Source organism: Octopus bimaculoides, chromosome 14 (assembly GCF_001194135.2).
Source record: "Octopus bimaculoides isolate UCB-OBI-ISO-001 chromosome 14, ASM119413v2, whole genome shotgun sequence".
NCBI classification, from domain to species: Eukaryota; Metazoa; Mollusca; class Cephalopoda; order Octopoda; family Octopodidae; genus Octopus; species Octopus bimaculoides.
This window is the reverse complement of record NC_068994.1, coordinates 28,690,100-28,703,019: the sequence shown is the minus strand read 5'-3', so window position 1 is coordinate 28,703,019 and position 12,920 is coordinate 28,690,100. Positions and strand designations below refer to the sequence as shown.

Here is a 12,920-nt window from a genome sequence, read left to right as displayed (position 1 = left end):
AAGCTGAGATTGAATGGGGCCGTGCTAGTGTAGCCGGTCAAGGCGAAAAAGAAGGGAAAAAAGGAACGGAAACAAAGGGAAAATGCCGACGGGTTAGATAAAAACCCAGAACTGTGTTTATTATAATCATTTAGTTTTTATTCTCATTCGATTTAACATACCGATTTAATCAATTTTTATCATTAGGATTGTAACCCCAGCCCTGTGTAAAGACCTTTCTTGTTCTGTCCCCTCTATGTATGCCCCTATAGGCACATAAAGAAATTCTTCGGCACACGCAACTCGTCTCCGGCAACGATGTATCCGTCACCAGCCAGTCTCTGCTTTCGTCTCTACCAGACGCCTGCCTACATTGTTGTATGAAGACCACACAACCAACAGACCAACGGCTGCCTCTACACACCACCAAACTACTCAACTTCGCCTACAAGACCAACAGTCCAGCCTAACCACGAAGTCTCTCACACATCCTTGTTTTAACTTGTTACATTATTTCATGTATGTCAACCATTTTATTTTATAACGGAGAATAAATCGTCGCTTACCAGTTCATTTTATCTCACGTCGTATGTCCATTTCCACATTTTCGTTATTAATCACTACCGTTATACCATATTCCGTTTGTTTCTTCTGTGGCTAACACGGTATTGTCATCCCTGCACTATAGCTTCCTCCCGTTCAGTCTTACCCCAGTAACTCGCGAAGAAACTTGCTAAAATTTAACAGTTTCTACTTGAATTAATTTTGAATGGTAGACCTAACACACTACCCAGTTTAACACCATCACTTCCCTGTACTTTGGTACCTTCAGCAGAGTTCCCAGTTTTGAAAGTATTCCGACTAGGTCTTGCTTTCCCTTCGCAGTAAAGTTCTTCCTCTCATCAATCTTACCAATCTGGGAAGGTAGACAAAGGTCATGGCCATTGCTATTCCTGTCCTTTCCTGAATAATTTATCTAAAAAAGAAACGTTGACATTTCTGTAAAATTATCTTCCATGTATTTTCGACACTGTACAGTAAAACGTTGCTTTCGACGGTGACATAATTTCCTCTCATTATCCGTATTCAGATATACACCTTTTCATAATTATCTTGCCTTTATTTATTAGCTCCAACCATTTATTCATTTATCTATCTATTTGTCCATCTACTTATTTATCTTACCATCTCTCCATCGAGTAAACGAGAGAGCTTGTGTGACCACCTGAGCTGTTAGTAACCACAGCTAAATTTTCTTCGGATCACAGTCAAGTGAATACAGATAGTGTAATGCATCCCTAAATCGACGGGATGATCACGGTTAAAATACCGAAGTCATACCTGATCGACTTGTGCAGGTCTAGGTTTATTTATCTATAATATAAAATGTTATCTTTTTTAACTCAAAGAGCTAAATGGATTCATAAAAAAATTTTTTAAAGCTATTGCAAACTCTCTGTCTTTCATGACACCAATATACTCTTTCAATATGACGTTTTTAGAGAGGATACGCAAATTCAGTGAACACCGTCCCAACTGCACGCACACATACAGTGATAGACACACATATATATACAAATAAATATTTATATATTCAATTATTCAAATACGCATATATATGTATACATATACACTCACACTCTATGAATGAAATAAAAAATTAAATACTTGGACGGATGACTTAGATAGATATTTAACAACATTGATAAATAGCTAGCTAGAGGACTGTACCTAGACACATGTAAGAAAGGGAGTATTGATTGAGGGGGTGAATGTCTGCTGCTAGAATGTTAAGCCTGGCACGCCGTTTCTAGAGGGCTGAACGCTTCCACACCACCAGTCGATCTGTATATTATTGGGTCCAAGGTTAGTCTTTTGTCTCCGTTTAATGTCTCTATATGTGTGTGTTTGTGTGTGCTAGATATTTGTATAGATATAGAGGGAGTTTGAGAAGTAGCAAGTGAGACGAGAGGAATTAAATCTACCTACCTACCTCCCTATCTATCTATCTATCTTTCTATCTATCTCTAAAGAGATGTCAAGAAATAGAGAAAGAATGACTTAGAGAGAAGATATGCCATCAGGGCAAGGTAGGTAACTTTATATATATATATATATATATATATGTATATGTATGCATATGTATGTGTGTATATATATATATATATATGTATGTGTATATATATGTAAGTGTATATGTGTATGTATGTATATATGTATGTGTATATATATATATATATATATATATATATATATGACAACCTATCTTGCTCTGATGGCATGTCTATCTCTCACTCACTCTTTGAATACATGTATGTATATGTGAACTTAAAAATGTGGATCAATAGTAGTTACACATGCACGTAACACAGGAAAAGCCCACCCCCGTTTCTCTCCTGCCGACGGAAACACTGTTTACAGGTGCTGTTGTTGTTGTTACCGCTGTTGTTGTTGTTGTTGTTGTTACTGCTGCTGCTGCTGCTGCACTAGTTGTTATTGTTACTGCTGCATTTGTTGTTAGTGCACAAGACACGGGCTTTCGTAATATTATGTGGCGTTATTGGGCGTAAAGAAGATGGTGCGAAAAAGGATAATTGCATTTGTGAGCGTAATGGTTGTTTGCTAGAGTTAATGATGGGTCGAGTTTGGCAAAGAACCATAACGGTAAATGGTTCTATTTTATGGCTGGAGTGAATGCTATTATTATTGTACTTTTCCTCCGTCCCCTATTTTTAATGTACGTTTGTATTTTAATTGGCCATTAAGAAACATAGTTGATGTTGCTCAAGCTATTTGTCTATGAGTTGGTTGGCTGTCTACTTCTCTCCGGTAAATTATAAGATCGCCTCCATGTATGTGTGTGTGTGTGTGTTTATATATATATATATATATATATATATAAATATATATGCACATACATACAAACATACGCATACATACATATACACATATATATACATACATATACACACATATATACATCCATACATATACACACACCATGTATATACATATATGCATACACACATACTCACACACACACATACATACACACACGCGACTGTTAGGTGAACAATTTAAGATTGTTCGCATGTGTATAGCGTGTGCAGTTAAACGCTGACATTAATGTGAACATTATTTGTTGTACGAATTGAATATATAAACTCGCACCTCATATTTTATATGAAATATAATATTTCGCGTATTTATTGTAATACATGACATGTAATATTTTCCATATGTTCTTTCTGTTTTCTTTTAAATACATACGTGCATAATTACATTTGCTGGGCGGTACACTAGTTTTACATTCAGTATATATATATATATATATATATATATATATATATGGTGTATTCAATATATCACTGAATACTTTCCATTTTTTTCAACGAAGATTGATTGTGTATTAACATTATTTATTATATATCACATTGACATTAGTTATTATATATCACAATTATATACAGTCGTAGATGCGTTTTGAAAGGTGTCAAACATAAATAAATGAGCTAAAATCGTTTGGTTGTTGGCATAAGGGTCGGTGACGGACATTTTATTAACCGAGATTGTTGAAAGAGCAACACCGTTCGCTCTATTTTCACTCTTCACTTTCAGCTATATTTTATTTAATTAATTATTAATTAATAATTTTATTATCACTAATTATAAAAGAACAAGTTATATATAAATATATATATAGCATAATAGCTTCGATAAAATCGATATTGCGATATCAAGAGAGGGGTAGAGAAGGGAGCGGAAGAATCGGGTAGATGTGAATATAATGGAAGATAAAAGATAGGTTTCTGTGTATATGAGATATGGCGTCACTGGCTGTTGTGCTTGTTTTAATTGTAGTGATGATGGCTTTTGAAATCGGAATTAAAAAAGTCGAAATATATTTTTAAAAGTTGGGCTCAAATGTATATTTAAAATAGGAAAGCACTTCTTGTTAACTAAGACATGACAGTATGTGTATACATATATATATACACACGTACATGCATGCATATATACATACATACATACATACATACATACATACATACTTACAATTGTATGGATAAAGTATCAAGGGCACACAAGAACAGCCCCAATGATTATCAACTGAAACTCCTTATTCCCCCAAAGAGCCAAACTACCCTTGCTAAAAATTACCGCCCAATAGCCTGCCAGAACATCATGTTCAAATTATACACTGGTTGTCTCAATCTTTCTTGCCAGACCTTGTGTTACCATCAATAATATAACCCTTGAACAAGTTGGAGGAAAGAAAATGTGGAGCTGTATACAACAGCTGCTAATTAACAAACTGATCCAGGAAAAAGCACTAAAGAGCCGTAGAAATTAAACTGTAGTATGGACTACCAAAAGGCTTTTCTAGATGGACTACTGGGTCGATTACCAAGACTTTACAGTTAGCCAAAGTGCCACAACCACTAGTGAATGCTCTTGAACACCTGACCAAAACTTGGTGTACCACTTTGCTCCTTAGGAGTGATAAGGAGCAGATTGAGTTGGATAGCATTTGCTGCTAAAAAGGTTATATTTTAGGTGTTGTTCTTTGTCCTCTCATTAAACCTGATCACAAAACAGTAATCATAGAAATGGATCCAGAAGTATCTTCCATCTTTTTGTTGACAACCTGAAGCTGTAGGGGCCAAATACCAACCACTTAAAAAACAGTTGGATCTTATAACCCAATTTTCCACAGACATTGGAATGGAATTTGTTAAGTCCGAATGTGCAGTTTTGATTATAAATGTGGAAAAGTTGTGCCCTCTGAAAACTTAAAGATGAATGGCTTGATAATACAACTTCTATAGTCAGGTGACAACTGTAGGTATCTTGGACAAGATGAGAATGTTAGATATGATGGACCCATAAATAAGGAGAAGACCAGGAATGAATACCTCATGAGAGTAAAGAGAACATGGTTGTCAGAACTCTTAGTTTACAACAAATGTATTGCCCACAACACCTTTGCAGTGCCTGTCCTCATGCCTACATTTGGCTTCTGAACTGGTCACTACAAGAACTCAATGAGATTGATGTTCAAACTTGCAAGCTGCTCAGTGTTACAGGAAACTTCAGCATCAGTGGAGATGTAGACTGGCTATACTTGCCATGCAACAATGGTGGCCATGATCTTAAATCTCTATTGATGTCATATTAAGCACATCTGATACTGAAACAATATCTGCAGCAGAGGAAAGAGACTAGTAACTATCTTGCCCAGTTTGTGACTATGAAAACAACAGCATAATTAGGATAATTAATGAACTTGAGAGGTATGGAATAAGAGCTGATACAGATCTCTCCTCAAGAAGCATTAAGTAAAATCTATTTATCAGAATGAAATAACAAAAATGAACCAGTTCACTGAGAAGATATTACATGGGCACTTGGTCATAAAACACAAACAATAAAAGGGATTGATCATGTCAAAACCTTGATATGGAGCACCAACAAGTTTATGATATCCAACTTCAAAGGCTACCACTATGCAATTCAAGAACAAGAGATCCCCACAAAGTACCTACAGCATAAAGGCCAGAAAACATTGACAGACAACAAATGTAGGCTGTGCTAGACCAAGACTGAAGACATCAACCACATTATTGCCAACTGCGAGAGAATGTCTTCCACACATTATCTTCCCATGAGGTCTGATGTGGTGGCCAGAAGAGTCTGGAACAGGATAAAACCAGAAGAAAAAGTTGACCATATTGAGACCATGAAACTTAAAAATCAAAACAGCCATCAAGTTAAAGCATAACCAACCAGATATTGTTGTATGAGGCCACAAAGAAAGGATATGTTCTGTTGTGAAAATCAACTGCTCTCTGGACACCAATGTGGTTAAAAAAATACAAGACAAAGAGGACATTTATGGGCCAGTGATAAGGGGTTTGCAAATCCAGTACCTACGATACACTTTCAGCTTCATACCTATTATTGTTGGAGCAATGGGATACATGCCAACCCATCTTGAGCAAAGCATGGCTGAACTTGGGATCTTGAGGAGAGAATGCAAATCCATAATTCATACACTACAAATGATTACATTATCAGGAACTATAAAAATCTACAAGATCTTACAGTTTAAAGGATGACGGTTAAAGCAAGATGCTTTCATTCACAACCTTGCTACCTAAGTAGGTGGCCGATCAAAATTTATTCGAAATTGGAAAGAGAAAGAAAACATACATATATATGTTGACCAGAGGGCCAGCACTTAGTCACAAATTCAGTTGTTTTAAGTAAATTTAAGATAAATATTCCCCTTTCATGCATTGGATGCCAGTCTTATGCAGGTTAACATTCCCACATCTGGCATAACAGTTTTACGTAGAATTAGGCATTCTCTGCACAGACAAAACAAAATAGTTACTGCAGTGCATTTGAACATAGATTATGTACTAGAGATATAATTAATACCTTTGCTAACTTACCTTTCAACATCGTTTTAGAAGGTGGTTTGGTTGTTGCTGTATAATTCCTATTCAGGCAGACCTATGATCAAAAGAGCCCCAATTATGACATCCCATTTATCATTCAGCCTTGTGTATCTAGTACTACACTATTGAAATTGTTCTTATGTGTTTGATGGTTGTGCATGGTTTAGGAGTATTTGGACTCGATGTCCATTACATGGAGCAACCTCTTTTAGTGAAGGAGTTTCTTTGTGGTATCCTGGTCTGCTAAGAGTAGATAAAATCATCCTCACTTCAAACCATTACTGTCTTAGAAGGTGCTAGGGGATGTACCCTGTAAGCTATGCATGTGTACATGTTTTACAGCATGTGCACAAAGGAAAAGATGTGTGCACACAAGGTTTTTGTGATGAAACTGAATTATTTTGAAGATTGCTAGCATGAATGCATACATCCCTTACAAACGAAAAATAATTACATACAGGCAAATTTGTGCACAAATACACACCAAAAAATTAAAAGAGACATCGGTGATACATATCCAGATTCTGAGAAAAAGAGATGGGATGGGCTAATTATGAATGAACAACTTTGAAAAATCTGCTCTATTGAGACTGACCTTGAGTTAAACAATACCCACATAGATATCTGTCCTTTGTTGTTATATGATTTAGATTAAGCTCGAGGCTAGCCAAAAACCCATTGTTCTAAGATCAACCCATTGGTAGGATTAAGATTGAGAATATAGTACAGAAGCTGTTCAATTCTCTATACTCAGTTGTATATATACACTTGCAAATATATGTAGCAGTTCTTAAACTAGTCAGTAATGTCACTCTGTAAGTTAAAATGGATCGAGAGAAACTGCATGAATCTCATAAAATTAGATGGACTGTACTTGTAAGTCACAGGATCAGCTTTGTGCCATGCTGATATTGCCTGAGAATTACATTAAGGATACAAGAGTCTTGTGGAATACTCAATATAATTCAGTGAGTAGCCAAGTTAATGAAAAAAATTGGAATACTCCATTGATGGGAACCAGTAGAGATCTCTTTATTGAGATAACAGGATGTATAAAAGTATGTCAAAGGAATGAGGTGTCCCCTTTTCCTGAAAAATGTCTCATTTCTTCTTAAACTTCCTCTTCCTCTTCACTTCCTATGTATTTTCTCTAACAAATGAAATGATTCACAGTAAACGTTAACTATGCTAGTTTCCTTCACTATTATCTCTGTCTTGTAGTCTGTGCACACTAAGAGGGCTTGGGACATCTTCCATCCGTTTTAGACAAATTAAAATAAGGAACTAAATATACGGTGTTATTAACTTACTCTCACCACAACTAGCCACATTACTACCATAATGCAACCCACTAAAAATAGCAGTCAAATCACCCTTAAAACAGGAATTGGATGATTTAGCTTTTGATACACAATGACAGAGAAGGACAAGATGGTCATGGCTGGAATTCCTTTAATCTGCCAAATGTTGACATGACTCTAAACAACAAAAACAGCAGTGTAAATCCTTGTTGGATCAGTAAGGTATCTGAAATGGTAGGGGGTCAAGTATTATTTGGTCTGACCTCAGCCATAGACCATATTTGTAGTGTTTTGAGTTACTTCCCTTCAATTATAAAATTACTTGTTATTTATTTAACCCATCATCTTAATAAAATATTCAGTTTGAGTCAGTTTTCCAGCCATGTCCACCTGATTAATAAGCTATGAGTAAAGTCCCCTTTTATCTAGTTATCTATGTCATTATAATGCAACATAACACGGTGTCATAATAAGTAACCTCTCACCTCAGAAGAAAGATACAGACTCAAAGATGTGTGATAATATTTATCCCCACTATTAGAACAAACTATTCTGCAGTAGTTACCATGAGAGAAACTCTCATATTGTTTTATTTTTATACAAAATGCACTTGGTATTAATACTGCCTTTGTTGCTAATTGTTACACCAGCGTCAGTTCTGGCATTGTCAATCTATATATTGCTGGCAGGGAGATGATTCACTGCTACTTCTAGCGGTTGAGTGTTTATCATTGACAAAACTAAACAAGGTTGAAATCACTTGATCTGAAGGTGGCAGGGATTTGTCTCCCTGCTCGCAACATAAACAAGTGTGCATTGTGCATCAAAAAAAACCAATACAAGAGTTTCTCATCATGGTAACTACTACAGTATAGTTTGTTCTAACAGAACATCCATGTTTATGTGGAGATAAATATTACCTCTCAGTATTAATACTGTCACTAATATATACCTTTTAACAAAGATGAGTATTTATAGTCTCTCCTTTAATTTTATTTATTTTATTGAACTGCCTTTATATGCACATAAACTGCATGTGCAAGCCATTTGAAAGTGAAGTGCCCTGGTCACATTTTAGGATACAATCAGTCTAAACTTGAGATTTGCAGGTCTGGAAACAATAATGACTTTTGCTTTATTCGGTTAGTACAAGAGTAATGGAAAAAGACAGAAAAGTGCAAGTTGCAACTTAACCCAAATGATAACGATAAAATTATAACTATTAAACAAAGTTCTGAGAGTACTGTCACCCTAAAAAAAAAAAAAATCACATATGTCCACTATCAACTTTTTTAGTAGAAACCAGTTACTATCAAAGAAATTTGACTCATTTCTAACTGATATTAAGCTGAAACCTGATGACTATGAATTTTGAAATTTACAGGACAATTTATTCAGAGATAGGATTCTATTTGGAATACAGAACAAATATATTTTAGTACTACTGCTTCAGGATGCAGAAAGTGCTACACAGATAAAATGGATCATTGAAGGCTCTTCAATCTTAGCCATGACACAAACACCAGCAAACAAGAAAAAACAAATCAAGACAGTTTAAAAGCACCTCCTCCAAAGATCAAAGAAAAGCCCACAAAGGATTGTATCTATTCATGTAGTAAATTATGATCGAATTCATTCACTTAAATAATGCCCTGCCTATGTGAAAATATGTTCAAAATACCATAAGTAAAATCATTTTGCTGTTAGAAAATGATTTGTTGACATTGGATGAAGCAGTTAAAGGTAAAAGATTTATCTGCTTGGGGTGAAGAGAAACCAGAGTAGTGAAGGCTGCTTTCAAGATATTGAGCCTCACAGGGGAGCTGACAAAGGATGAAAATGATTGGCAATTTGCTGTGTTCAAGAAGATCCATCCATCACAACAAGATGAGGCCTTAAAAATATTTTGTTTATGCTTGTACATGCTGGGCCCTGCGCCTACACCCATTCTGCTCCATCATACATTCCCTACATCTCATGCCCCAACTCCCCTTTCCTTAACACTCATCACTCCTTTGTCTGTGGCATTACTTGGCTACTGTAATCACTTGAGAGTAGAATTGGCACATATTACATCCTCTCTTTTCTCTGCACTATTAGTTACCTCCTTACCCTTCTGGAACTGCCATCAGTGAAACCATTTTGGGAGTTCTGTGATGAAATTGTATATCACAACCAACTGCCTTTCAAGTGACAGCATAATCATCCCCAAATCATTCAGAAGTGAAAGTTTCACCAGGAACACCAAAGCCAGAGATGTACAGTCTTGACCTCTCAGGTATTCATTAGAAAACAGTTGAAAAGCGTATCATATGTGTCAAATTCAGAACAGTCTTAAAGAACTGTTACTGCCTCAATGTCAATGGTTAAAGGTTGGTGTTGATTTGGTCTGAACTAGTGGTGATGGTTATTTAATTATTGTTGAGATAATACAGTTGAGTAATAAACCAGTTTTACAATTATAAACAAGTTGAAATCTGTCTTTGTCATAGAAAGAATAACAGAAATTCTAATTTCAGACAATGCTTTGCAATTATCTTTTGAAGAATTGAAAAATTTTGCTAAAATGTGGGACTTTCACCGTATCACATCCAATCAATGATTTCCACAATCAAATGGACAAGCTGAAATTGCAATGAAACTCATGAAGATATTCTTTTCTACTCTAGGCACAAGGCTCGTAATTGTGGGGGAGGGAGCCAGTCAATCATTTCAACCCCAGTACGCAACTGGTACTTAATTTATCGACCCCAAAAGGATGAAAGGCAAAGTTGTGAAGACACAGAATGGAAAGTAGAGCATTTTCCAATCGAAGTTGGATGTAGAGGGTTTGTTGGACACAGTGTGAGACGACTGTTGTTATCGTTAGGCCTAACTCATCATAAGGTAACTACCACCATGATCGATATCCAAACTACAGTGGAGAAGGCTAGCCACTGGATTTGGTTAAAAAGAGACAATAAGCAATGGTTAGAGAAATATTGAGCTTTATTTAATAACCAGTTGATCTAGCAAGTGGGGCTTCACATCAGTGAGGGGAGCCGGTGCGCATTGATGCCGTCATGAGATAGGCCCCGAAACGGCACGCATTCTCTCCTGATGACCCCATACACTTGCTGGCTTCCGGTATGCAGAGTTCTCGACTGGTAACACTTGCATGTATGAGTTGTTTGCAAGACATCTATTACCCATCAACCTCATATCACAAGAATCACAATACAATATCAATTTGTTGACTAAAGGATTAATGGCACATATCCTATTCCTAGCAATGCACAGTATCTCTGGCTAAGATACTGAATTCATAAATAATCCAGTCTAACTGTAAATCGGCACCATAGGTAGGACTGTTCACTGCTGTAAACAATGGGGCAATGTAAAACTAAACCACAATTGTTATTTTGTAGTGCTGTGTTCAACTCTTAAATCTGATACTTAAAGGCAACACAATTATTCATGCACCACTTGATCTAAATAAAAACTTCCCTGAAGGCAAAGTCTCTAAATAGTATCCCTGTTACCCACTAGGCAGCAAGGGATCTTGCATAGGATCACTAAACCTGCTAGAAAAGCACCAAATATCTCTCAAAGCACACCCTACTGTCTCAAAATAGAGAAGGGCACATCAGATAAAGTATACTGTTAGTAAAAATACATAAGTACACTGTTAGTAAAAATACTTAAGTACACTGAAAAAATATCATAGTTGGAAGGCTTTGATCAGTTATACTCAACCAAGAACTGATCTTGGGCTAAACAAGTGTCTACCATCCAATCAGTAAAGCTCCAGAGACTGAGAAATAATTGATTTGTTTTCTCTTTTTCTTGCAGGACATTCTGATTTGTCAACTCAAATTAACTCAAATTAACTTCCCTTTTTCAATTTTCAGATCCAAGAATTTAAAAGATGGATGAATCAGAGTTGGAGATTAGATCTCAAGATGAAGTTTGTGACCTTTCTTCATGGTATGATATTTATTTCATCTGTCAGTATCTTCAGATAAAAGAACAAAACTTTCTTTTGGTTATATGCAAGGAAAGGAAATATAAAGTGGGGTATTTAAGTATTAAGCAAAGAATTACCAATATTAAGTGATGAGGAGAGTGGATTGGCTGAGTTGGTAGAGTGATGGTCAAAATGCCTTGCTGCACTTAGTTTCATACCTTTACACTCTGAGTTCAAATCCTGCTGAGATCATCTTTGACTTTCATCAGTCTAGAGGTTGATGAAATAAAGTACCAGTCAAATCCTGAGGTTGCTATAAATAACTCTACACTTCTCCAAAACTGTCAAGCCATATGCCAATATTAAGGAAAGTATGGTATTTAGTCTAATCAGGTATACCCATCTCCTATATTTCAAGGCTTTGAACCTATGTTAGCAATTAATATTAAGCAGTGTGAAATAGTTTCAATTAGGAATAGAAAGTGCCATGCAGAATCAGGTTGGCAGAAATAGGTCTCTGGTAATGAAAATGCTCTGTCAATGAATAAAGCACTTAAAAACAAGAATACTAGGAGCAGTTTGAACAAAAAGGGGCAATCATCATTCAAACTAATGATATTATAAGTTATTTCATATAGAAAGAAAGTATTTTTTGAACAGGAAGCACTACAAATTTAAATCAAGATAAATTCAAATGTATTAGTTCATAAAATATTTCGATAGGTGATTACATAAGTTTTATTAGCAATGAAAAGTCTCTCTAACCTTTCATCCTCTGACACGAGTTCCCCTCCTCAAATGTCCCTGCCCTCTCAAAATTCTTTGTCTCATGAGTTACTTGGTGACCCTGCCAGTGCTGGTACCACATAAAACGCATTCAGTCCATAGTGTAAAGTGGTTGGCATTTAGAAGGGCATCCAGCTGTAAAAATCATGCCAAAACTGACCTTGCCTATGCTAGTGCCACATTAAAAGCACCAAGTCCACTCTGCAGAGTGGTTGGTATTAGGAAGGGCATCTAGCCATAAAAACCCTGCTAAAACAGACACAGTAGCCTGGGGCAGTCTTCTATCTGGCTGGCTCCTGTCAACCATCCTACCCATGTATTTATGGAAGACAGATGTTAAACGATGAAGATGATGATGAGATCTGTTTCAACACACGATTTCACATCAAGAATCTTGCAAAACGAATATATAAACGTATATATATATATATATATATATATATA

At 36.0% G+C, this 12,920-nt stretch overlaps 1 protein-coding gene across 4 annotated transcripts in view; it reads left to right on the top strand.

Annotated features, from left to right (window-relative positions):
• Nucleotides 1-1,549: 1,549 nt before the first annotated feature.
• The window catches only part of LOC106875247 (zinc finger protein ZFP2), a 22,920-nt gene continuing 11,549 nt past the window's right edge, over nt 1,550-12,920 (top strand). Inside the window, exons 1-2 of one of the 4 annotated variants that reach the window (XM_014923318.2) lie at nt 1,550-1,845; nt 11,635-11,710. In XM_014923318.2, the coding sequence (XP_014778804.1) occupies nt 11,652-11,710 (59 nt within the window). In that variant the 5' untranslated portion in view covers nt 1,550-1,845; nt 11,635-11,651. Of the gene's footprint in view, nt 1,846-1,867; nt 2,070-2,273; nt 2,401-2,432; nt 2,644-11,634; nt 11,711-12,920 lie in introns of those variants that run through there. The other 3 variants (XM_052972792.1, XM_014923331.2, XM_014923324.2) reach the window with 3 other exon arrangements.